The 25,597-nt window shown below is 58.9% G+C and overlaps 1 protein-coding gene across 2 annotated transcripts in view; it reads left to right on the top strand.

The window, feature by feature from the left end:
- The first annotated feature begins 2,967 nt into the window (after positions 1–2,967).
- The window catches only part of WFS1 (wolframin ER transmembrane glycoprotein), a 31,303-nt gene continuing 8,673 nt past the window's right edge, over positions 2,968–25,597 (top strand). Inside the window, exons 1-6 of one of the 2 annotated variants that reach the window (XM_028089093.1) lie at positions 2,968–3,111; positions 10,404–10,639; positions 19,763–19,845; positions 20,426–20,570; positions 22,407–22,577; positions 24,082–24,162. In XM_028089093.1, coding sequence (XP_027944894.1) covers positions 10,408–10,639; positions 19,763–19,845; positions 20,426–20,570; positions 22,407–22,577; positions 24,082–24,162 — 712 coding nt within the window. In that variant the 5' untranslated portion in view covers positions 2,968–3,111; positions 10,404–10,407. The remainder of the gene's footprint in view (positions 3,112–10,403; positions 10,640–19,762; positions 19,846–20,425; positions 20,571–22,406; positions 22,578–24,081; positions 24,163–25,597) is intronic. The other variant, XM_028089088.1, reaches the window with a different exon arrangement.

Consider the following 25,597-nt stretch of genomic DNA (forward strand, 5'->3'; position numbering starts at 1 on the left):
AGCATTTTGCAAGGGTCACTGCCCACCAGCATTTTCTGTTCTCTGCTTCTGCTCTATCTTGAGATCTTCGCTGTATTTGAATTGTCTTGGTGAGAGGGAACCTTCTGTGAGTAAAAGGGACCCTCTGTGCATCTTGCCGTGTGGGGTATTTTCTTTCTTTTTCCCCAGCGGAATTCCATTGTAGCAGGGGTAGGGTTCCTTGGCCAGACCATCAGAGTCCCTGCAAGTTGTTCCGAGGTCCCCTAGGAACTGGCACTACGCTGGTTCTCCTGCCTTCGGCTGGGACTGGTTCTTTCTGGAACTCTGCTAGATATGGTCTCCCATTCTGGGACTTGGAGCCTTCACCACAGAGCTTCAGCCCAAGACATTTTCCTCTGGAAATTTCCTTGTTTCTTTCACTGCTGTCTGCCTACCAGCTCCTTCTGGTGCTCCTGAGAGGTGGGTGCTCTCCCTCCTGGAACTGCCCGCAGCCTCTCATTTCTCCCAGATGATTTTCACATGTTTTTCCTCCACCCTGGAAGGCATTTGCTCCATGTTATCTTCCCGTGGCTCATTTTCCTCGCCTTGATGGTTCTCCTTCTGAATCTGCCGACAACTTTCAAGGCCTTTTGCTCCATGGAGTGCCTTCAGGCTGGGCCCGGACTGCTCAGCCCATCCTCGGTGTCTTGGCTTCTCTGTGATCGTGTGTCAGGCCCGTAAGGACCGGCCTCTGGTGGTCTCCTGGGCGGTGGCCAACCAGCAAGGGGGTGAATGACGAGTCATTTATGTTCTTGTAGACAAGGAAGACAGCATTGGCAAGGCGCTTCCATGTCCCTGGAGGAGGCTTGTCTGCTCCCAGCCTCCCAGGTGTGAGGAGGGCTGCTAGCCCCAAGGGTGGGCTGCACAAGGCCTTTCAGGTCGGCCCCCATCCTGCCAGCTGATGGGGAGGAGAGGTGGTAAAGAAGGTAGGCTGGAAATAGAAGAACGCATCTCATGGGTTTTCAAAGAACCTAAGGAGTCCAATAGATGAATGAGAAAGTAGATGCTTTTCAAAATTAAGAAACATGAGGGGTGCCTGGGTGGCTCAGTCGGTTAAACGTCTGCCTTTGGCTCAGGTCATGATCCTGGGGTCCTGGGATCAAGCCCAGGGTCAGGTTCCTTGTTCAATGGGGAGTCTGCTTCTCCCTCTTCCCCTCCCCCCAATTCATGCTCTCTTGCTCTCTATCAAATAAATAAATAAAATCTTAAAAAAACAAAATTAATAAACATGAAAAGTCTAGCCTCATTAGTTAGCATGGAAATGCAGTTACAAAGACAGGGAGGCCATTTTTCATTTGCTGTAGTAGGAAAGGGGTTAAAAAGGTAGTTCCCCACGCCAGTGTGTATTCCCCAGATGTGAACTGGAAACAATATTGAGAAATCTGTTTTGTAAAAATGTATCTAGAGACCTGAAAGAGCCTAGCAGGATCAGTGCTTCTGTTTCCAGGACTTGGCCCTAATGAAACAGGTATGTGCACACACATGCAGTGTGAACACAGGGACCTTTGGAAACCCCTTCTTCAGTATGCAGGGATCCCAAATCGTGAACAGTAATAGTCTTTGAATGATTTTTTTCTTCTATCTACCTTTTGTAATTCTCCAAATTTTCTGTAATGAAAACATTATAAGAGGTGAAAGATTTTTATGTGGCATTGGGCAAATAACTACCTATGTCTGAACTTCAATTTTCTCATTGTTAAAACAAGCTCCATGCCCACTTGCCTCAATGCCACACTCATTAGGGTTGCAGTGAAAACCTCAATGTATGAAAGCCCCCCCAAAACTGAACCTGGGGCCGAGCAGGTGCTGCCCTGTGCCCATTCCCTTCCTTCCCTGTGAACCTCACAGCCTTAGATGAGACAGGGCAGCTCCTGGGGGAGGGGGGTGCAGATGAAGAATCAGATGAGGTGATTGGTGTGAATCACACAGCTTTGAGGAAAGTCCCCAGGGCTGTGTGTTCAGTATATAGAATCCATCTCCAAAACCATCTGGGATCTTTCTTTGCTCCCCACATGTTGGTAACATATCTCTGGCAGCCACTCTGAGCCAGGTTCTGTCAGGATGACCAGGAGAGGCATCCCAGGTTGGCTAGGAGGACCAGACAGAGAGCAGACACAGCCCAGGGGGGGTCACGGGCCACGACCTCATATTCCCAAGGCCCTGACTTAAGGATAGACCCTTCCCCTCATCTCCAAACTACACCTCCTCAGACATCGGGCAGGACTGAAAGAAGAGGGTTTCCAAACTGCCTGAGCCTTGCATCAGGGCTGATATCTATTCTTAAACGAATCCCATAATTACCTCGTGAAAAGCGTGCGACATTGCATTTAATTTCGTGCATTTAAAGCTGCACTTGGTTACTTGTACACATTTAAATGGGCCATATTTGTCTATCCCTGCATCAGGGGAGCCCTCTGTCTCTGGCAGGGCTGTAATTTAGGGGTCTGGCGCATAGCAGGCACTCAATTGTTAGTTAATATTGCAAAAGCAACGATTATGAATCTGAAGTTGGGGACCTTGGGGCCAGAGTGGGGGGTGAAAGGTGGCCCGCGTCTTGTCCAAGGGCCCAACCACCTGTTGACAGAGAGGCAAGGGGCCTCCCTCAGCGATTGAATGCCTTGTGGGCGTGGCCCGGCGGGGCGGGGGCGGGGGCGGGGGCCGGGCCATGACACGGTGGGCAGGGCCGGGGCCGACTCGGCTCAGAAACTTTCGCTGTGGGCGGTTCGGACACGCCCTCCCGGCGCCCTTCGGCCGCGCGGCTCCAGGGGGCGGTCGGCGGCAGCCAGGCGAGGCGCCCCGTGATTGGCGGAGGCGCGAGGTGATTGGCAGGTGTGCCGGCCGCACAATGGGCCGAGCCGGCGCCGCGGCTTGCAAGCAGCGTCGGGAGTGGAGCGCGGCCTGCGGCCCCGCCCCCGGCCCTGCCCCTGCCTGGTGGGCCCCGCTCGCCGGCTCCCGCAGCAGCTCGCGTATCTCGCTCGGCCCGGCGGCTGCTTAGCTCCTGCCTCTGGGCGTCCGGCTCCTCGCGAGCAACTTTGCGACAGGCCCGGAGGCCCGAAGGCGTCGCGGAGTCGCGTGCGGCCCACTCGCGGGCGGGTGAGTCCTTCGGGCCGGGGGACGGCCGCGCGGGGGACTGGAAAGAGACCCGGGAGGCGCTGCCCGCCTTGGGCCTCAGTTTCTCCATCTGCGCGGCTGCCCCCAGCGCCCCCCCCAAGTTCCCCAGAAAGTGGGGGCTGGGGTCCCGCCCGCACCACGACGCCCACGGCGACCCTCGTCCAGGCCTGGGCTGGGACTTTCTGGGAGGGGTGCGCGCCCCCTCGGGAGTCGCGGGGCCCCGCGCGCTGCGAGCACCGAGAAGCCAGCGGCCGTAGCCCCCGGGGACCCGCGGGTGGCCAGAGGCGCCCCTCCCCGCACCCCGCAGCGCCGGTCCCGAGGTGCCCCGTCATGGCCCTTCCCCCGCGGCCGTCGGCGGGACCCAGGGCGGCCCTCAGTGCTCGCGGGGACGCGGGTGGGGCGGCGGGGGCGACCGGGGTCCAGCCCGCACTGGAGACCGGGCCCGCCGGAGGGGGCAGCCCCTGGGTCAGGCTGAAGCCCCCAGGGCCCACTTAGAATCAGTGCGGCGCTCACTCTCCCCCTGGGGCTCCTCCTCGGTAAGGGGGGCAGGCAGGGGCAGTGGCAGTCCCTCCCGGCCCCTGCTGGGGTGAAGCCGACCTTCCGCCGGCCCTCCGCACCATTAATTTCTGTTGTGACAGATGGAAACTTTCTGAGGAATCTCGCCCAGCCCTTAGGGATGTGATGAAACCATGCCCTCCCAACGGTTTTTGTAGTTGATGTTAAGAAATTCCAAGGAGCTAACGTTTGTACAATATTTACACTCCCCTCCCCCACCCGTCTTATAGGAGTGGGAATTATAGCCCCAGTGGACGCATGATGGAGCTGAGGCTTACTGGGGATTGGTGACCTGCCCAGGACCACAGAGAGCCTGGGGAAGCCTTCCACCCCAATCTGCACTCTCCTCACCTTGGACAGTGACCCCTGGCGTTTGGCCTGTTTGTAAAGGGCTTTCTTTCCCTTCTGCTGGGATCTGTCACTTGCAGAGTGCCCTGGGTACCCTCCGTGCTGGTCACCTGTTCTCACTGCAGCCCTAGTGAGGGAGCCATATCAACGGAAGCCCAGAGGCCACGCTTTCCATGGTCCCGTCCTGGCCCGTGTGTCTCTAAGGGGCTGTGATTCTCACGGGAGCCCCATGGTGTCTGACCAGAGATGTAGAGGAAGGTTCCCTTATATAACCACTCCTTTGCTGCTGCACCCCCTGCACCCCCCAACCCCCAAGCAGATGGACCTTTGAAAACAGGGAAGGTTGCTGGGAGACCACATCACACCTTCTTTCCCAGGATGGAAGACTATGTGGAGGGCTCCTTGCTCGCATCTCCCCAGCCCCTCCTGTGCCAGGGCTGGACAGGCCTTGGGGGCTGGTCAAAGAGGAGACCCAGCTCAGTCCCGGCCCCCAGGAGTGCCTGAGCTCTGGGACAGAGACCAAACCCTGGTCCGTGATGGTGATAAGAACCGCAACAGGGAGGGAGCTTTATGCTTTATATGGCTCTCGCCCTCTCCCACATCCCCACCTCAGAAAGTGGCACCACTGCTGTGGCCCCCAGCCACCAACCAAGCCACCCTCTGCTCCCCCACCCCTCACATTCAGTTGGTGATACTCCTGTCTCTCCTGGCCCCAGAGCTGCAGTCAGATGCTGGCCCTGGACCAGGCCTCCTTACCTTTCCCTGGATGGTCACCCAGCCCCTTCCCTGGGCTCCCCATCGTGTCCCCACACAGCCCCAGTGGTTCTTTAACTATCACTCCCCTGCTCAGCACTGTCCTCCCAAACTCCTCCTGGCCCTAGGCTCAACTCTGCCTCCAGCGCTTGGCGTCCTTCAGGCCCTTGGCACCTGCCCTAGCTGCCCACACAGCCTCTTCTCTCATTCCTGTGTCCCATCCCTAGTGGTCACTTCCTGGCTGTCCACACCTTCCTGGCCACATGGCGGATCCCTCTCCCTCTGCTGTCTTTTCTCCCGGGCAGTCCCCTGTTGGAAGGCCCACACTCCTCCATTCCTCCTTCCTTCCACCCTCACCTGGCTCACACCTGCTTGTCTTAAAGGCTGAGTCAAGGCCTCTCTTCCACAATCCCTACCCTGCCTTCCAAAGCTGAGTGAGACCTCCCGTTGGGTGCTTGCACCCCAAATTCTGCTCCATCTTTGTAGTTGTCTGTTTAGGTTGCATCCTTCCCACTGGGCATGAGCTGCTTGAAGGCCAGCCCTATGGGAGTGCTGTCTGGGGCCAGGAGGCCCAGCACAGTGCCCAGCGAAGGATCAGCCCCCAGTCCGTGTCTGCTGACCCACCGGGGCCAGGCTCAGCAGGTGCCCGGTGTGCCGTGCAGGCTCGGCATTGAGCAGGCACTCATGGCTGTCCTTGATCAAGGATTTGGGCATTCCCAACTTGCCTCCCACTTTGTTTCTATGAACTGGGCACATTGAATGGAGTCGGAATGTTCCTTGGTTTGGCCCTTAATACTCTGGAGCAAAAATAGGTATCTGGGAGCCTCCAAGGGCTTTGTGCCCTTGTCTTCAGGAGTAGCCCTTTGCCAGGGGGCTGGGCTGGGCCATGCCGGAGCAGCCTCCACAGACCCTGGGAACCCCTCGGCCCTTTCCCTTAGGGCTCAGTCAAAGGCAGGTTTCAAAATATGTTCTGTTTTCATTTCAAACACCTTACACATTTTTTATAGAAAATTAGGGAAATACATTTAGAAAAAGAATAAAATAAAACCACTCATAATCCCTCCACCCAGAGAGAGCCAGTATTAACAGTTCGGGGGACATTTTCTTTCATCTTTTTAAGCAGGTAGATTTCGTTTATATTCTAAAGAGGCAGGATAATTCTCATGCTGCTTTAAATCCCGTTTAACAGTGTTACACCAACATTTTCCTTGACTTTAAACATTTATTTGTATACGGGGTCATGGTTATCATCTTTGTAGGGTAGCACCGTGCTGAGAGGCTGTAATGTTCCTAACTGCCATCTCTGCATGGTGCCGGCAGGTTTGCCTGTGTCAGACCCCGTTGTGTGTGACACCTGTGGGCACCCCTGCTTATTCCCCAGGGCTGGGATGGTAGTGTGGTGGCTCTGGTCTGAGGGCACTTGAACAACTTTAAGGCTTCCCGTGGGGGCTTGTTTCAGAGGTAGGGCTGCCCCCCCCCCGGGGTAGCACAGTGGGGGCCAGCCTGCGCACGAATTAGAGCGTTTGGGGCAGAAGTCCACATGGGGTCATTTTGCTCCATGTCTCCATAGATGCATGGTCCCTGCAGCCCTCCTTGGGGGTGGCAGCTCCTCAGCCGAGCTCCTTGGGGCTGGTATTTTGTGTTTTGCTGGGATAAAAATATGCTTTGGGACTCACGTGGAAAGAATGCCAGCCACTTTGCTTTTTTGGATCTTACACAATGACAGGTTTCCAGGCTACCGCCCTGGCCATCAGGGGGCAGTGGGGTTGGCCGCCCCACTAGCAGGCAGGTTGGAGGAGTCTTGGAGCTGGGGCCAAGTTGGATGAAGACGCTACTGTTTTGCCATCAGGATGCTGGGGTCAGGGGGGAGGGAATTGTTTAAAGTCACACAGCAAGGTCCTACAAGCTTGTTGCTTCCCTGAGGGCAGGCTGTCCCGGTGTGCCTTGCACATTAGGCCGCCGATGTGTGCCAGGCAAGGCTGCAGGTGCTCCAGGGGAATGAGATGCAGCCCCTGCCTGCAGGGCTCCCAGTATCCCAGGAAAGAGAACATATTACAGCTGGAAAGGCCAGACCCTGTGCGGGTCCTTCCACCAGGAGATGGTCTGGGATCCTCCCTGTGACCGAACCCTGGCAGTGAATTGTCTTGTTTGCTTTAAAATAATAAGCCCTTTGCTCCCCAAAGGGCTTGACCAACTCTTAGAGAATCCGAAAATTAATTTTCTTTTATTCATCCATTCTTACTTTTTACATTTCACTTAAAACAGTTATTTTGACTGCCATGCGACGTGCATAATACTTAGCCCAGAGGCCAGCCGCAACCTGTGGTTGGTTCCCTGCAGTTCCTACCAGAATGTGTTTTCCAATGGACTATGTCCTTTTGGAGCACCTGGGAGAACTAGCTTTTGGGTTTATTCGGTTGGTTCGTTGGTTGATTGTTCGTTTTAATGTTTTGTAGTTTGCTGATTACTTTCTCTTCCTTCATACCCTTAATCCCCATGGCACCCCTACATGGGAGGTGGTATTCCCATTTTACAGCTGAGGAAACTGAGACACAGCGAGATTAAGTAGCTGCAGGTCCCGGGTAAAACTGAGACTCACTCCCCGTGTCTCGTGGTAGTAAAACTGTAATAAAAAGTGGTAATAAAATCCCTCCTGGCCCAGGGTCTCCTGGTAGAGGGGTATACTACCTGAGACACGACTCAGCAGCGGTAACGGGGACACTCCCGGGAACGAGGCACATTGGGTCCCGCACTGGAGGAAGAGGGCTCTTTCTCTGCCAGAGCACAGGGCAGCTGTGGCCGGGGTCGGATTGTGAGAGGCCCCTTTTTCAGAAACAGGCTTGGTGTATTTGAATTCCAGCTCCAACACCATGAGCTGTGTGGCCTCAAGCACGGGTCCCGCCTTTCTGGACCCATGTTTCCTTGTCTGTGAGATGGGGTGAGGGTTGAAGGCTAAGCCACCTGTCCGTCTGTCACACCAGCTAGTGGCAGGATCTGGCTTACAGCACCCTGAGACCGTGCACAGCAAGCACGGAGAGCAGAGTGCGCCCCAGACACACGTCCGTTCCTGCTGCTATTCCCGACACAGGTGTCCCGGCACAAGTTGGCTCTCATCAAGGCCAACTGCGCTCTGCTGTTCCAAGGAGGTGGCCCTGGATTCTGGGGGCAGCAGGCCACGAGAGGTGGCTTGGTAGGATGTGGCCCCATGTGGTCTAAAGAACTGACGTGTTTGCTGTCTTGGGTCAGGGGGTGACCTGTGTGACTGGGTTCCGTGTGCCGCATCACCGTGGGTCTCCCCCACCCGTGGCTGGCTACGTGCTCACTCTGGGCTACACTTGCAGCTGAATGGCGAGTTTCACAGAAGTCGCCTCGTTGCTGGGCTCCCTGAAGCCTGCAGTTTGGAAACAGTGTGAAGCAGTGCGTTGATTTCCAAGCAGACTATGTGGCTCGGCCATGCTCTGGTCTTGCCTCTGGGGGATGTTTTAAAATAGGGACTCATCCTTCAGAGGGAGGAATGACCAGACTGAAATCTGTGGGGAGCCACCTCATGTTCTATGTGGGATCTCATTCAACCTCACTATAGCCCCCGAAGACCATGCCCATTTTACAGATGAGGAAACTGAGGGAAGAAATTCGCTCAAGGCCTCTGGCTCAAGGGGTCCCGTCCCACAGCAGTCATGAGCTCGGGCCCTACGTCTTGAGGCCTGGAGTCCCTGCCTCACCGGGCACGAGCCATCTGACCTCCAACCAACCAAATAAACCCAAAAGCTAGTTCTCCCAGGTGCTCCACAAGGACATATTCCGTTGGAAAACACATTCTGGTAGGAACTGCAGGGAACCAACCACAGGTTGTGGCTGGCCTCTGGGCTAAGTATTACGCATGTTGCACAATAGTCAAAATAACTGTTTCAGTGGGCATGGCCTGCTCAGGACCGCAGAGCTGCGGGCGAGGAGGCACTCCTTCCCAGGAGTGGCGGACACAGATCCCGTCTTCAGGACCCACTGTGGCTAGGACGGGGCAGGCATGGTTGTGTAGCCCCCGGGGAACAGGCTTGTGGCACCTGGGGCCGCCCCAACTCTTCCTGTGACATCTGTCTCCAGAAACATCCAGGGGGCCCCTACCCTGGCAGGCCTGGTGCTTGGCGATGCCTGGCCCCCGTGTGCAGCCTGTAGTCACATCTGGTCCCCATGGGGCCCTCACTTGAGAGGATTGTCCCGTTTACAGTGGAGGAAGCAGAGGGGCGTGGCCTGCTCAAGACCACAGAGCTGGGTGCATGGGGCCAGATTTCCACATTAGCAGCCTCTCCCTGCTCAGCGCTCCCCATTTCCTCATCGCAGTGAAGAGGTTGTGCATGGCCTTTAGTCTGTGGAGGGTCATGGCATCTTTTCGGAGTCTGAAGAAAAGCCACCTGGGTCCCCCACCCAGTGCACATGTCGTCCCAGCAGTTTCAGGGGCCTGTGTCGCCTGAAGTCCATCCTGGGCCCCCGAGTTGGGGATCTTGGGGCTGGGGCACCTCCTAGGGCTTTCAGCTCCAGGCTCTGTGACTCGTTGCCCTAAATTGTGTCAGTGATGGTTCCTGCCATTTTGCTAATCAGCACATGAGGTCCCTTTTATTGACTGACTGAGCCCCTTCACCTGTCATGAGAGGGCTGTAGAACCACCGTGCTCTCTAGTCTGTTCCAGTTCGCTCCCTGTTCTCAGGCACCTCGCTCTGCTTTTTTAGTGCGTGTTCGTATCTGGTGGCATCTAAGCCCAGCGGGTTTTGTCCTGTGGTTCAGGCCTCGCATGGAAGGCTTTGCAGTCGGGCACATCTGCCTAAATCCTGGCTCCATGGGCTGTTTGCCTCCCCCCTTCCTGGCCCCCCCCACCCCTCCCCTCCCCCCTTCCACTTACTTGCTAACATTTATTTAACTCTTACTCTGTGATTGGTTCCTTAGGGGGGCTCGGAGAGGCCATCCTTCCCCACCTCTCTCCTGGCTTCTGCTGAAGGCTGATGACCCCTGGTGGCCCTTGGCTTGCAGCCACATCTGCTGTCCCTGGCTCTGTCATGTGGCATTCTTCTCTCTGTGTTTCCTAACTCTTCCTCTCAGGATACCGGCCGTTGGCTCAGGGCCCACCCTAATCCAGGATGATCTCATTTCAAGATCCTTAATTACATCTGCAAGTAGGGGCACCTTCACGGACTGGGGGTGGACATACGATATGGAGGCCACCCTGCAGCCTCCCGAGCCAGGCACCACGCTCCGTGCTCCATGTGCACTATCTCATTGGACCCTCACAACTTTGCACCATCCCTGCCACTGAGACGCAGACATTGAGGTCAGATGGCTCGTGCCCAGTGAGGCAGGGACTCCAGGCCTCACAGGGCCCGAGCTCATGACTGCTGTGGGACCCCTTGCGCCAGAGGCCTTGAGTGAATTTCTTCCCTCAGTTTCCTCAACTGTAAAATGGGCATGGTCTTCGGGGGCTATTGTGAGGTTGAATGAGATCCCACATAGAACATGAGGTGGCTCCCCCCCCCATTTCTCTTTTCTGTCCCCTCTCTGCCCAACACTCGAGGCCAGAGCAGGCTGGGCCTGGCCGCCCTTCTGTGTTGACCCTCGATTTTTCTCACCAGCAGGATGGACTCCGGTGCTCCCCCTGCCAGCCCCTCTGGCCCACAGCCTCCACCACCCCTGCAGCCCCAGGCCCGCTCACGGCTCAATGCCACTGCCTCAATGGAACAGGATAAGAGTGAGGCACCCCGAGCTCCTGGACCCCAAGTTGGCCCTGGACCAGATGTGGGAGACACAGCTGCCCCAGCTGCGGCCCGGGCCCCGAGTGCTCGGAGCCGAGAAAGAGCAGACCAAACAGGTAAGGGGCTGGGGCTGGAAGCCGGCCGTCCTGAACGCACGCCGGGGCTGTTGCATGGAAGCCGGGCGAGCAGCGAGTCCTGGCACGCGGCCCAGGAGCCCTGCCCAGTTCCTCCTGCGGGCCAGGCCCCTTCGGCTGTCGCCTGCCCAGTGCGCTTTGGTCCTGATGCATGGACTTGGAGGGTAGCAGAGGTCACGTTTCCCTACTTTATTTATGGCCTGGTGGCTCCAGCGCCGATCTGTGCATACTCTGGGCTGGTTCTGGACCAGGCAGTTCCACACCAGGCACTGGGGTATGAGAGGGGTGAGGGGAAGACTACCCTCCACCCTAGTCCCGCACGGCGTTCAGGGGAGCCCACGTGGTCCCCTGCCCATCAGGGCCACTTGGTCGGCAGCTCTGCTTGGTCCTTGGCCACTCCCCTCAGGACCCGGCTGCCGCCCTGGAATGCCCCTAGGCCCGGGTCCCCAGTGCGCTGTGGACCATTGTCCTCCATCCCCAGGCCGGACTGCTGAGGGCTGCCCGCCCCCCCACCCCCCCCACCACCACCCCCGCCACTCTGGGGCCTCCTCAGGTTTCTGCTCCCCCAGGCCTTCCCCGGAGGCACCTCCCAGGGGCAGAGGTGAGCTCGTGTGAGGACCTGAGTGGGACAGGACAGTGGGTCATGGGGCCGGCCACCTCGCTGACCCTGGGGCAGGGGTGCGAGGGCTTCGTCCATCCTCCATCCACCTCCTGCTCACGAGCATGGCCCTGAGTGGCCACGGGTGGCACAGGTGAGTCAGGTCTGCCCCCGACCCCCAGCAGTCCCCAGTGTGGTGGGGAGCAGAGGGAAGCATAGGGCCTGGGGAGCACCGAAGTGGCCCTGGACCTGGGGCTGGGGTGGCGGGAAGCCTGCTCTGTGGGAAGAGGAAATGCCGAGCAAGGGTTAGCATGGGAGGAGAGGGCCTGGCAGAGGCGAGGGCTGGCAGGAAGAGGCGGCCTCGCCCGGGCTCGAGGGGGGGCCATGAGAGTCCCAGGCCTCCCAGGTGACAGGTCGGGAGGGGGAAGGGAGGGGGGCTCAGGGTGATAATGGTCATGGGTCTGGCCTGTGATGGAGATACGCTGGGAGGGAGCCGGGGTCAGGACTGGTCCCTGGGCCGGAGCCCCAGCCTTGTCTGAGAGTTTCTTCATGCTCTAGGGACTGCCATGGGCGGGAGGAGCCCCAAGCGTCTGGCTCCCACGTTTGTGGGAAATGTCACCGGTACCCGCACTGCTCTTTCTGGTACTTTCCACAGCGCTTTCCAGCACGCTGGGTGTCTTACTCTCAAGGGAACCAGCCCTACCGTGCAGACTGTTCACTCTGGTCATAGATGGGGTCGTGCCGTCCCGCTCGCACCAGGTCCCCACCCCCCCCCGCACACCAACACTGGTCCCCGTTCTCTGGGCCTGCCTCCATGCTTCCTCACCTCCCTTTGCCAGGCGGGAAGCTCCACCCAAAATGTGCCCTCCCCAGCTCCACCTGCTGAAATCCTACCCCCTCGGAGGGCACCACTGCTTCCTACACTTCCTGACCTCGACCCACAGCAGGAAATACTGTGCCACCCTCACCTGACGTGCACGCCTGCACACGTGTGTGTATACATGCACGCACTCACACACACTCAGTGGGAACAGAAATTTCCCGAACACCGCTTTTCCTTACTGTGTGTGCTGAGTCTGATCAGGGCCATTCTGTTCCTTTCTTGTAAACGCAGTGCTGCTCGTAAACAGTTGAATGGATTTTGTGATTCACTGTGTTGAAACCTACAGTTTATAAAACGCTTTCTACAGTTTGGCTCCAGCGCTGGTTCTCCGTGAACATTTCCCAGCTGGGACTCCCCGGAGCACATGTCTGTCCACACGAACTGTTACTGATTGTCAGGGCCCTGAGGTGGTCCTGGGAGGGCCAGAGACAGGTCCCTTTTGGCCCATGCCCTTGAGCTATGTGTCCCTGAGGGCGTCAGGAGGCCAAACAGAGCCTGTTTCTGCACCTGTAAAGTGGGCGTGACCATACCAGCAACGTGGTGTTGCGTGGGGCTCGCACTGGTGCCGGGACCGTGCACCTCAGGTAGACATCCCTCAGGCCCCGGTGCACGCAGGAGCTGGGGGTGCTGTGCTGAGACGGGGCCCCTTCGTCCGTGCAGGCACCCGGCGTGGGGGCCCAGAGATGGTGCGTACCTTGTGTTTCATGTCACCAAGCAGCCTGGTCCCCTGGTTCCTTCCCTGAGATCCTATTCAGACCCCCTGGGGGGTGCCCGCTATTTTACAGCCCCCCACCCATGGACCTCTTTGGTGACTGGCTTCATGTTAGCTCGGGGCTGTGCATGTCTAGCTTCTGTGCGCATGCTCCAGATTCTTCTCTCCCCCAAGGGAGGCTTGTGCCACACACTGGCCGTGTGCACGGTGCGTGGTGTGTGTGTTGGGGTGGGGGGTGCTTTCTTTATCTCCTCCCCCACCGCAGGCGGGACACTGGACCATCTCTGCTCAGTCCCAGGCTGTTGAGAGGAGGCTTCGTTCCCCCAGGCGGTCTGGACGAGTTAAGGAAGTCCAGCCCCTGCCGCCACCTGGTCACACCTCACCTCCCCTTTCTCCGGCTCCCCCAGGCTTTGTCGTTTTTCCTTCCTCTAGAGAGGCCGCTGCTTAAGATGACCAGCCCCAGCTCAGCCATGCCACCCACGCAGAAACCCCCAACCCACGATGAGCATCTGCCGTGCATATCTGTGTGTACCACATGGCCAGGCCTGTCCTCAGGGCTCTCCCTGGGCCACATCTGATCCCCTCATGGGGACTAGCTGTGAGGGCAGCTCTGTTGTTACCCCACTTAGAGATGAGGAAACTGAGGCATAGACTTGCCCAAGCACCCAGCTGCTGAGTGGCGGGCCCACAGGTGACCCGAGTCTCCTGGGTTAACACCAGCCCTGCCCAGCAGATATCGAGCTGTGGTGGAAGCAGGCTAGAGTCTACCCTGTGCAAGTTCACGCCAGGCCAGTGCCTGATTTATTCCAGAAACTCACCCAGTCCTTGGGCACTTCTGATCTTTGGATCTCCTTGAAAGATCCGCCGTGTTCTCTGCTTTGTTTCCGAGGCCTCTGGGCAGACGGGGGGTCGTGACCCTGGGCTCTCAGCCACAGATGCCTCACGGCTGCAGAGCACAGAAACCGGGGCTGGAAACACACTTGGTTTCAATCTGAGTGTGCAGACCGTCCTCGGGAGGGCAGCGGCAAGGCTGCAGGAAGCTTCAGGTGGGAGTCAGGAAATAGCCACGGGCTCTGTTTGCCATCCGCCCCCCTAAAGAGGGAGAGAAGCAGGCCCTGGCAGTCTCGCAGGCGTGGGGTCCCAGCCCCCACATCCAGGCCGTGCTGCTGCGCGTCCCTCACTGGTCACGGAGGCGAATACAGCGCGCCCCACCCTGCCGGCCCTGCGCAGCCCAGAGGGCGGCTGCCGGGGAAGGGCTTTGTGGGCCCGTTCTGGTTAGTTCCCTCACCTGTGTGTCTACAGAGGTGTAGCGAGCCCCGGTTAGGTCACAACGAGCGTGAGTGTGGAAGTAATAACGCTTTCCGTGCCGGGCATTAGCCCGCTCACTTCTCCAACGTGTTGAGACAGGAAAACCTAGAGAGAGAGGTGAAGTGGGTGCCCCCAGGGCCCCCAGCCGGTGAGCCGTGAGGTCGAGATTTGGAACACACTCTGGGACTCTGCTTATCGGAAGGCCGCTCTGGGCCGTCTCTCCAGGGAGCCCGGTGCAGGACTGAAGCAGAGCCGGCTGGGCTGGAGTCTGGGCTTGTCAGCTGGCCCTCAGGGTGATCTCTGGTGAGGCTCAGGCCTGCCCTCCAGGAGCCCTGGGCCAGGGAGAGCCAGAAGCAAACAGTAACCATCCTGAAGGGCAGGCACTGTGCTGGGGACAGCTGATGTTGTTGGGGGCCTGGGGAGTGACAGACACCCTTTCTGCTACCCAAGGTGGGCCCCAGCCAATCGCCAGCGGGACTGCCAGCGCCCTGAGGCCGCCCAGCTGCGGGGCCACAGAAAGGGGTGGTGGAACCCTTGGGCAGAGAGGTAGCTGCCAGGAAGCATTCACCCCAGTGCTGATGGAGGACCTGCCCAGCAGGTGCAAGAGACAATGGGTGAGGCAGGTGGGGCCCTGTCCTCCAGGAGGAATCCCGGGTGACTCCATGAAGAAGGACCTGCATGGTGTGGGGGCGTGCTGGACCCCAAGGGTTCCAAGACTGATGGCCCCCTGGGCAGGGGTCAGAGTGCAGGGTCAGGAGGTCAGCCAGGTCATGATAAGAAGGGTGCTTGGGGGAGCGTTAGAGGGTCTAAATCAGAGGAATGACATGCTCTGTGTCAAATTGAAGAGGAGGCCACCCCAGCTACTGGGCAGAGTGGTGGCCGAGGGACGGGTGGAAAGGGGGCAAAGGAAGCAAGGCTGGCCCCCAGGTCTCTGGCTGGAGCCGTGGGTGGGTGCTGGGGTGCAGAGCTGGTCGGTCGGAACCGATGCCGATGTGAGAGTGTGAGGAGATGCAGAGCGTTGAGGCCCTGCTGTCCTGGGGACAAGTCACTGCGATAAACAGCTCGGGTTTTTGTGCTCTGGTCAAGGTGCTGGCCCGTGACAATCTAGGGACTTTTCTACACACGATATTTTGTCCTGACCCCGATGAGCCCTGATCCATCTGGTGGCCGTGCCCGTGTGGTGACCCCCTCGCTGTAGGATGCCCTGTCATGAGCCGGCAGGATGGCAGGGTTGGGTGAGTCCTGGGTGTGGTGGTTTCCTGAGACCTTTGGAAACTTGGCCGTGTGCCCTTTATCATTACCTTTAACCATCTACTTGCATCTCAAGCCTCAGGCGTCACCTCCTCCAGGAAGCACCACCCACCCCCCCAATCAGGATCGATGACTTCTGACACCTCCACAGCCCATACTGATGAAATGTGACAGTCCTCGCCCAGCCCCTGGATGGGCCTTGAGGGCAGCGGTCCTGCCTCATTCGGCTTGGTACCCTTAGCTCCTGGCGCCCCTGGCTGGCATGCGGCCAGTGCTCAGTAAACATCTACTGGGTGTGTGATAAGGAGCTGAATCCATGACCCCTGCCCGAGGCCGTCAGGAGAGTGGACCTCCTGGCCAGGACCCCCGCCTCAGCTTAGCCAACCCTGGGCAGAGATGGCGTGGCAAGGATTATTCACCCTGTTTGTTCATGAGAACCAGAGTCAGCATCACAAAGGCTGATGAGACGCCCCCTTGGTGCAAGGCGACCCCAGCTCCCTGTGTGTGGGACACCCGTTGGTGTAGGGCAACCCAGCCATCCTATGTGTGGGACAGTGGTGCAAGGTGGCCACACAGCGATGAGGACGCACGATGTACCCTTGGTTGCTTTTCACCCTGCCCTTCCCTGCAGCCCCCGTGGCGGGCGTCCTGAGAGGACCAGGGAGTCTAGGAGGCTGGGGGGCGGTGAGGAAGGAGCTGAGCGCAGCCGCCTGAAGACAGGAGTATTGCATCAGCCTCCCCCTGCAGGCTTCAGGTGGCCCTCCCCTTCCCGGAGCTTCTGGCACGCACTCAGCAGATTTAGCTAGCAGCAGTCGGGAGCAAGGGGGCCAGCTTCTGTCCTGCTCCCGCGATGTCTGGGAGAGCTTCATGCATGGGCTTTCCCGCTCACGGCCCAGGGTCCTGATGTGCTCCCGAGGGGGCGCAGGACTTGCTCACCACCCTTCTCCCTTTCTGCAGAGCGCCTACTCCGGCCGCAGGGGCGGGGGCTTGAACTTGCAGCGCAGTCACCGTGCAGAGCGTGTCCTGTGTCCCTGTGCTGGGATGTAGGGAGACAGGAGATGCCTGTCTCCCTACATCAGAAGATGAAGGGTCATGTACCCATCCTGCCATCGGCGGCCCCCATCGTTGTCCCGCCATCCTGCACTGCTTATGGAGCTGCGGGGGCCAGCGCTGTGCCGGCCGCTGGGGTGGGTTGGGTCCGACCCACCCACTGGACAGCGTGTCCCCGTGAAGCCTGGCGGGAGCTGTGAGACACCACGTCCCAGATTGTGGTGGGAAGATGGCAAAGGACCCCGCCGGGGAGAGGGGACAGCGTCCTGGGGGCTGTGCTCACCTCGCCAGGTCCGAGAAGATGAAGGGTCATGTATCAAGTCAGCAGGGCACACGCCCATCTTTCTAATGCACAGGATCTGGGGAGAAAAACAAAAGATGGGGATGGGTGTGGACGTGGCCCTCCGCGGGCTCTGGCAGAGGTGCGCAGCCCTGCCCGAGGCCACAAGGCTCTGACTCCTGCTGCTTTGCGACAGGAAGCCTTCCAAAAATGAGTTAGAGTCAGGACCCCCCCGGTTGAAGTGACAACAGAGACACGATGCAAATTGACATAAGCCAGAAAAAAAAAAAAAAAAAAGGTTGAGAGGGATTTCTCAGTTCCGGGTATCTGTAGAGCGTAGGGTGTGCTGGTTTCACACAGGACTGGATCCAGGGGCTCAGATGATGTGATCAGGAACCCCAGCTCCACTTTCCCTCACCTCAGGTGGGCTCTCCTCACTGGACGGCCCTCCCGGGCTCCCAGCTGACGTCCATCAGCCGAGACCTAGCGGAAGGAGGATGCTGGTTTCCCGGCAGTTCAACACAAACCCCCCTGGCCTGGCTTGGGTCTGTGTCCATCCCCGAAAACCAAGTGCTGTTGTCAGGGAGACGGAGCCCTCTGATAGGCCAGGAGGGCCTGCCGCACACCCCCCACCTCCCCGCAGCCTGGGTGAGGGGCAGTGCCACCAGAACCGGACGACCGAGATGGGGAAGGGTGGGTACCCAAAAGGAACATCGAAGTGCTAGGACCAGAAAAGCCAGGAATGCAGGTCGGGCATGCAAAGAATAGTGTGCCTCACGGTCGTTGGTCCACACTGACTCAGCCAGCTCTCGGGGGTATTCTTTATGACACTGAACAGTAAGCCCTTGACCTGTGGGAAAACTCCTCCTCAGGTGAAAAGAGCTAGAGCCCTCTGATTGCAGCACGGGCCCAACATTTGAGTAGTTGTAGAAATATTTCTGTCAGTGCCAAGTGGAAACTGGAATCACGAAGAAGGTGTGGTGTGTGTTTCAAGGAGGTTCTGTCTACTGGGGAGACTTCTTGAAATGCCAGGCTATGAATAACTTCTGTGAAAAATTAATCATGGACAGAATCTTTAGCCAACAGATACATGCTTGAATCTTCTGTATTCTGATTAAAACACAAAAAGAACATGGGCTTGCGAATTCAGCTAGTCAAGAAAAGTTTTGAACCTGTGGGAGGTTGCCCGGTGGGCACTGCAGTGGGAAATGCAGTGTCACTGAGCAGCAAAGGCCCTGGGGTCAGCTGAGAGGTGGGAAGTGGGGAGGGAAAAGAAACCCCCATTTTGGGAATGCCAACTTGGGCCCAGTCACTTAATACAAAGTGTCGTGTCCTTCACTGTCCCATTGGATGGATATTAACGATTGGGTTGAAAATAACTCTGGGTCGGTCACGCAGCACTTTGATGCTAGAGGCAGTCACATGCAGGCCAGATTTCCCTCCGTGTGCACACTCCTCCCCTGGGAGCCCGTGGAAGGGACTGGCTTGGAACCTAGGGCTTCGTGTTCTCCTGTTCTAGGCCAGAGAGTGCATCCAGGGGCCGGTGGGGGAGAGGGGGTGAGTGACAGCGGCCAGAAGGGAGAAGTGGCCTTGGCTCAGGAGGCACCGAGGTCCTGGGCATGAGGGAAGGGTGGGCATGCTGAGGCCAGACTGGGCAGGGGCCCTGAGGACCTCGGTGAGGAAGCCAGGTCTGATCTCAGGGAGAGGTGGCCTGGTATTTTCCAGCCGTCCCCCAAGAGGGCCGCGGTGTGTACCTGAGCTGTGAGATCTTCAGAAGCCTCCGCGCTCTGAGCTGTCCGCAGTCCCCCGGGCCTCTCCACCTTTGCACCTGAAGGCTGCGCTGGCTCAGGCCGCACCCCTGTCGCCTCCTCCCTGCGTCCTGTGGACTCGGGTGCCTGGAACACAGGCTGGTGGCATTGGTGGGCCACAGAGCCAGCTCCGAGCCTGGCAGAGCTGGTGCTGGGAAAGGCCTAGAGGAACCCATCAGGAAGGCTGGTCCTCGGGTGGTGTTATAGGGGACCATTTTTGTTTCCAGAAACTTCTAGAGAGTGAGAGGCTGTCCGTGTCTACTGAGCACCTACAGTGGGGTCGGTAGTGCTGGTGGGTACATCCCACGGTTTGCCTGGAGGTGTGTCGTCATACCTGCCAAGGTGGGGTGTGGAGCAGGGTGGAGGCCCTGAGTGTTCATCATATAAATCAGACTGGTAAAAAGTATAAAAAATAACAAAACAAAGCAAAAACCTGTTTTTTTAAAATTGTTAGTTATGCTGCCTATTGCTGGTAAGGTTGTGAAAGTTGGCTTTCGTAACTCAGGGTAACTTTTTAGAAAGGAGACTGTAGCGTGAGCCGTATGATGTTTGGGCCCTTGGGCCTAGTAATGCACCTGAAGAACGTACGCTGGGAGAATGACCCCAAAAGAAAATATGCACATAGAGTGGTTTGTGGCACCATTTTATAAAATTAGTGAATATTGGGAATAACGTAAAGGTCCAGCACCCTGAGCATGTCTCTCTGTTGGGTTTCTGAACCGTGGAAACAGTGCATTTCACCACAGAGTAATGTGGGAAATTGGTTACGATTCACTGTCGTAAACGTGTGTGTATGTGTGTGTGCGCGCACCAATTGTGACCTCCAAAAATCATGTGCATGTAGATGGCAGTCTTGGAAAACATGGATTTGGTTTGTTTATTGGGGCACAGGGGTGCCGGGATCTTTCTAGAGCCCAGCTCAAGCAGGCCCGAGCTCAGGGGTGAGGGTAGGACTGGGGCCTGTGCCCCCTTGTCCTTCCTGCCGCTCTGAGCTGCTACTGAAGACCACCGTCCATGGGAGTTTTGCTGTCCGTGTCCGGGGCTTTCTGCATCACTGGAAGACAGCATTCTGGCATATTCTGTCTGCATCTGACCCGGATTTTAACGAAGCTGCCCTGGGCCCAAGCCCATCGTTGTAGTCCGTCCCCCCTACTCCCAAACAGGCGACAAGGACCAGCCTCGTGACATTCTGTCTGCTTTTCTCCTGTGTTAAAGGGCCTGTGAAGGGAGACGTGGAGGTGCCCTTTGAAGAACTCCTGGAGAAGGCCAAGGCGGGGGACCCCAAGGCACAGACGGAGGTGAGGACCGCATGTCAGTGGGAGGCTCAGCCCATGGCCCCTGCACGGCGGCCCCGGGAGAGGCCGGTGCCATGTGAACGGGGAGCGGGTCTGCCGGCTCCCCGTTTGTAGTGTTCCCGTGTTCTCTGTGTCATTTTGCCCCCCACCGCCCTCTGCGGACTCCGTGTTCTCTCCCACGTCCAGCTCACACCCCATCTTGGGCACCCCCTCCTCCAGGATGCCTTCCCTGCCTCCTGCCTGCCCTCAGTGACCCGACCCCCCTCCTGTCATCTGTGGGGGGGTGGGCCACACCCTCCCCGCAGTCTTCTGAGGAGCCAGGGCCCTGAGGGTCCCACAGGCCCCACCGGGTGTAGACGCCCAGGGGACCCCGATCCCCCCCAGCCCCCTGTCTTCCTGGCCCAGGGCGAGCAGGGTGGGGAGGCAGGCTGGCCAGGAGCCCCGGGGGGGACACGAGAGGATCAGGAAGTCCCAGCCTGCCGGGCTGTGGGGAGCAGGTGGGGGCCAGGACGCGGAGCAGGAGCTCCGGCGCAGCAGGCGGGGGGCTGCCGCGGAGCAGGGCTTGACCGGCCTCTCGCCACAGGTGGGGAAACGCTACCTGGAGCTCGCCGGCGCCGCGGACGAGGAACTGAACAGCTGCACGGCGGTGGGCTGGCTGATCCTTGCCGCGAAGCAGGGCCGGCGCGAGGCCGTCAAGCTGCTTCGCCGGTGCCTGGCGGACAGGAAAGGTGGGTCCGCGGGCGGCTAGGTGCAGGCGTCGCCGCCTGAGGGACGCACGCTGCTGGCTAAATCGGCAGGTGACGCCAGGAAATCTGCAGCCGGTGACGCTGGTGAGCCGCAGGTGTGAATTCTGTTCTGCCGGCGGTTGTCATGTAGACGTTTCTGGAGCGTGACGGGGGATGTTTAGCCAGCGAAGCCGCTGTCCTCTTCGGCGCGTGTTGGTGTCTGTCGGTAGATCCCTGCTGGCTTCTAATCCGGACCGAGGAGTGGATCGTAGAGCCCGCGGGCGGTCAGCTTCACCGGGTGCAGTAGCAGAATGTGACAGTGGCCTGAGATCAGGCTGGAACTTTCTGGGCTGACTTTGCATCCAGTCTGGGCTGAAGCTGGGGGACCGCAGGCCAGTGAAGACCTGCTCAGGTGCATTCGCTGCCAGGAAGCGAGCAGGTGTGGGGGGGGGGGCGGGCAGTGAGACACAGCCCGGCCACACACGGCCACTTATTCCATTATCCTGCCCCAGGGATATGGCTCGTCCCTGGGGCCATGAGCGGTGCTTGTGGAAGTTTCAGCCTCAGAGAAAAACAGAAGGGTGTGTCATAAAGAGTTTTTTAAATGATTTTCTCCGGATTGTGGAAGTGTCTTATATTTATCGTAGAAAACTTGGAATATATAGAGAGCAAAAAGATACAAATTACCCATAACCTTGAAACCCAGAGAAATGCTCTCTAGTTCGGTGTGTTTTCTTCTGGTTTCATATCGTGTTTTTAAGAGTTACATTTATTACACAATGCATCTTCCTTTTTTTGGAAATGGGACCGATGCCTTTGAAAACACGGAACAGAGGGGTTCTGTCAGCCAGGGTTTCTCACCAGCCCGCCCTCCCGTTGTGGAGCGAGTCAGTGCCGGAGAGGGCCCCGGTCAGGACCAGGCCTGAGGGCGTGTGCTGCAGGGGGCCACAGGAATCCCTGCGTGCCCCGACCCCCCACTGTTTCACACCAAGTGCTTCCTGATCTTGAAAGAAATGTGTGCTCAGGTGGAAAATTTGGAAGATGTTTAGAGGGAGAAAAATATCCCGTCCCCCATCTCAAGTCTTACTGCCCTTGGTGGGGGGGCCGCCGATGGCCCTGATGGTTGGGGGTGAAGGGAAAAAGGCGGCCACAGACCAGCCTGTGAAACCTGTGCCCATCTCTCTCCACGGGGAATCTCTGTCTCCCTGGGAAAGGGCCGGCTGTGCGGGAACCGGTTTTCCTAGCCTCCTCAGGAGAGGCAGGGCCTGTGAAGAGCTGTGGACGCAGGGGAGGCCCGCTCTTGCCCCCAGGCCGGTCACCGTAGTTACCTGTCTCTGACTCCCATGGTTATCTGCCGGTCTGCCTCTCTCCGACTCCCTGGCCTCGGGCAAGCCAGGACACCCCTGTGCCTTGGCTTCCCCATCTGTAAATGAGGGAGCAGTACCTACTCCCGAGGGTGCTTGTGAGGAGGAAATTGGACAGAGGAGTGGGCCAGGAGCACAAAATGGTCTAGCACATGCCTGCCTGGGGGGTCACCTGGGGAGGTCTGCCAGGAACATGGAAGGCCTGGCGTGTGCTTGCCCATGGGGTCACTCCAGGGAGGGTCCACTGAAGGGCCAGGCTGACCTCCAATCTGGAGAGTGGGTCCCAGCAGGGTCTTTAGCCAGATGTCCTTTTTGGTTGGATGTCTGTTTCTGCCCTGGTGACCAGGGGTGCCTGCAAAGCATGTTGCATGAGTCCCCTCCCAAGCCCCTGCAGGCAGGGCTGGTCAGGGCTCAGAGCGTCACTAGCGGCCCCCAGGCAGGCGGGACAAAGCCGGTAATGCCTCTTGTCTTATAGGCATCACTTCTGAGAACGAGCAAGAGGTGAAGCAGCTCTCCTCCGAGACGGACCTGGAGCGGGCTGTGCGCAAGGCTGCCCTGGTCATGTACTGGAAGCTCAACCCCAAGAAGAAGAAGCAGGTGGCCGTGTCAGAGCTGCTAGAGAACGTGGGTCAGGTCAACGAGCACGGTACGTGAGCCTTCCCATGGGGAGCTCATGGGCTTCTCTGTGGAAATTCTGGGGGGCTTCCCTATGGGAGCCCTGCGGAGACTCTGGGAACCTGACTGGGGGCTCCCAGGGATCTTGCTGTGGGGACCGCGTAGGTATCCTCCAAGGCCCAGGGAGGGTCCCTCCTGGGGTGTCATTCTCTTGGGGTCCCCTCCCTGCCCTGAGCTCTGGTGTGGTCCATGGGCAGACCACAGGTCGTGTCGTGCTCAGGGTGTCCCGTTCCTCCTGAGGGGGCAGAAGCTGGGGGAGAGTAACAGATGTGGGCAGGGACCTGGGTCCCTGAATCCCCAAGGCTCCAGGGGCACTGAGCCGCCTGTGGCTCGGACGGCCTCCGGAAGGCCGGCCTCATCGCCAGCCTCCACAGCCCCTCCCCCAGCCTTCTGACCAGGCCGCGCGCCCGAGGACAGATGGGGCAGAAGAACGGGCGGCCCCGACTGGGCGGGGCCGCTCCATTGCCCAGGCCCCACCTGACGTTTCCCTCTCCGTTCCTGGAGGAGTAGCTGCCTCTAGCTGTCCAGATGTAATTTCTGCCCAGGCTGCACCCAGCCCTCTCTGGCCCCCAGGACTGGGGTCCCCTCCCAACACAGCAGAGCAGTAGAGAAGGCTGCTGGGCGGACACCTTTGCCTCTTCTCCTGGGGTCTCCGGGCAGGACCCCTGTCCAGCTAGGCCCTCTGGGGACTAGCCTGCCCTCTGGACAGGGGTTGGGGAGACTACGTGCTGGGGTGAGCAGAGATGTCCGTGAGGCCTGGGGCTCGGAGGGGTAGCACCCTAGAGAGCCGTGCTTGATGTGACGAGCTCAGGGCCACCCCTGTGGGGCCCCAGAGACCCTGCAGTGCTGCAGCTCAGCCCCCACCTGCTGCCCACCCCTCCCGCCCCCAGCCAGGCCCCTTCCGTGGCCCTCGGTCTCTCTGGGTCACAGCGCCTCTCCCCTCATGTTGTCTTGTCTCCTGCCTGACCTGACTCCGCGAAGGCATGCCTTGGTGTCTGGCATGCAGAAGAATTGAATGCTCGCCAGATTGGGGGTGCGGCAGGGGGTGGATGTTGACAAAAGGGCAGAATACTTCAGTCCGGGCTCAGCGCTCAGCCGCTGAACAGACTCGTGTGGAGCCCCGTCCAGCCCCAGGGCTAGGGAGACAGGGACAGTCCCGGCCCCCAGCGAGCTCAGTCTTTTCCGGGGAAAATCACGGCAAGGGACAATGCCAGCAGAGGTATTCGGGGATAAGTTATGCTGACCAGAACCTGGTGTGTCTGTTGCCAAGGCTGCATCGGTAGAGGGGATGACTGTGCCCAGCAGGGGCCGAGAGGTGGCCCTCACTCTGCCCATCAAGGGCTGTGGGGAGACCCCAGGCCCTGTGGTCCCCAGAGCTCGGGGACACCCCAGGAGCACATGGGCCGGTTTCTGGAGGGCTGCCGGGCCCATGGGAACAGCCTGCTTTGATTCTCTCTTTGCTCTGTCATCTACAGATGGAGGGACACAGCCAGGCCCGGTCCCCAAGTCCCTACAGAAGCAGAGGCGGGTACTGGAGCGCTTGGTTAGCAGCGAATGTGAGTATGGCCTCCTGGCCTGCACCTGTGACCCCTTTGGCCAAGCAGTTACGCCCACCACCCCGGGCACCACGTCTACTCCTTGAGGCAGAGTCCAGGCCTGGGGCCCCCAGGGTCTTGGAGGCATGATGGGTCTTCAGTCCAGTGTGTTTGGGGCTGGCGGTGTTCTGGGCAGTGGGCTCTGGAGCCTGCCCAGCAGGGGCACGCGGTAGGAGGGAAGACAGACGTGGTACAGAGAGGGCAGTAACACAGTCCCTGCAGGACGGAGAGCGGCGGTGGTGCGTGAGTGCATCCGCGTGCCTGAGCAGGTCAGCAAGGATGAGGAAGCAGCCCCTGAAGGGCAAGGGGAGAGAACCACACGCAGAGGCCCAGTGAGGGGGCACCCAGCAGGGAGTGTGGGGGCTCCCCCGAGCATGGGCTGTGGGAAGATGAGGAATGCCGGGTTAGGGGGGCACGCAGAAGCGGGTGCCTTTGGGGCATCCGGTTAGGAGAGGTCCCCAATCCTCCCATGTGCAGCTGCCCAGCCACGCGGGTGGACTCTTGGTCTTGGTGGCCAGGGCCCCCGTCCCGTAGGAGACCAGACAGGAGGGACCCAGGGGCTGCTCAGCACTGACAGGAGGCCTGGCTCCTCCCCCAGCTCTGCCACGCTCCTTGTGACCTCAGGCAGGCCTGGTTTTCCTCTCTGGGGCTCAGTTTCCCCTTGTGCACAGTCAGATTAGAGGGCCAAGGGCCCCGCCAGTCCTGAGAGCTTCTGTTGGAGCGGGACAGGGGGCATCGTACAGAGGGGTGCACAGACCCCTTCCCACCGGGCCGATAAGCAGTCCGTCCGTGAAGTGTTGTTGGAACTCTGGTGACATATCAAATCCCGAGTCTGGCTTTCCCAGGGCCTCAGGCACAGATGCACAGATTTGCTTTCTTGCTCTGTTTGGGGGATGCAAAGCAGTGTAGGACCCTGACATGGAGAGACACCTATGGCTGATGGACGGCAGAGGAATCAGAGGTTCTAGATGGGTTTTAAGTACAGAGGTGCCAGGAGTCTGACTGTGTTTGGGGTGAGAGGTGCCTCCGGGCAGAAGTCAATGAGGCGTAATTCCTCCTGAGAGAGCTCGGCTCTGCCTTCTCCACCCTAGTCACCTTCTACTTAACCACTCAGAACTTTCCTGTGCACCTGGTAACTGCTAGAAGGTCCTGGGGCCCTGGGGGAGACCCCGTGCTCTGGGCTCAGAGGGATGGGTCTGAGGCCCACCTGAGGTGAGAGCTGGGCAGAGATGTGGCCTCTCCAGGCCTCTGTGGTGGGTGTGGACAGTGCTGTCCAGGACCCCCCTGGCCATCAGCCAGCCGGGCGGCCTCCCCTCAGGTGCAGGCTCCCGACCCCTCCCCACCGGGACATTCCCAGCAGCCTACGAACATGTGCTTATTCCCCTCACCTCAGAAA

This window comes from Eumetopias jubatus, unplaced genomic scaffold (assembly GCF_037043125.1).
Source record: "Eumetopias jubatus isolate StellerSeaLion01/CBP00866 unplaced genomic scaffold, mEumJub1_p1.0 scaffold_2, whole genome shotgun sequence".
Classification (NCBI taxonomy): domain Eukaryota; kingdom Metazoa; phylum Chordata; class Mammalia; order Carnivora; family Otariidae; genus Eumetopias; species Eumetopias jubatus.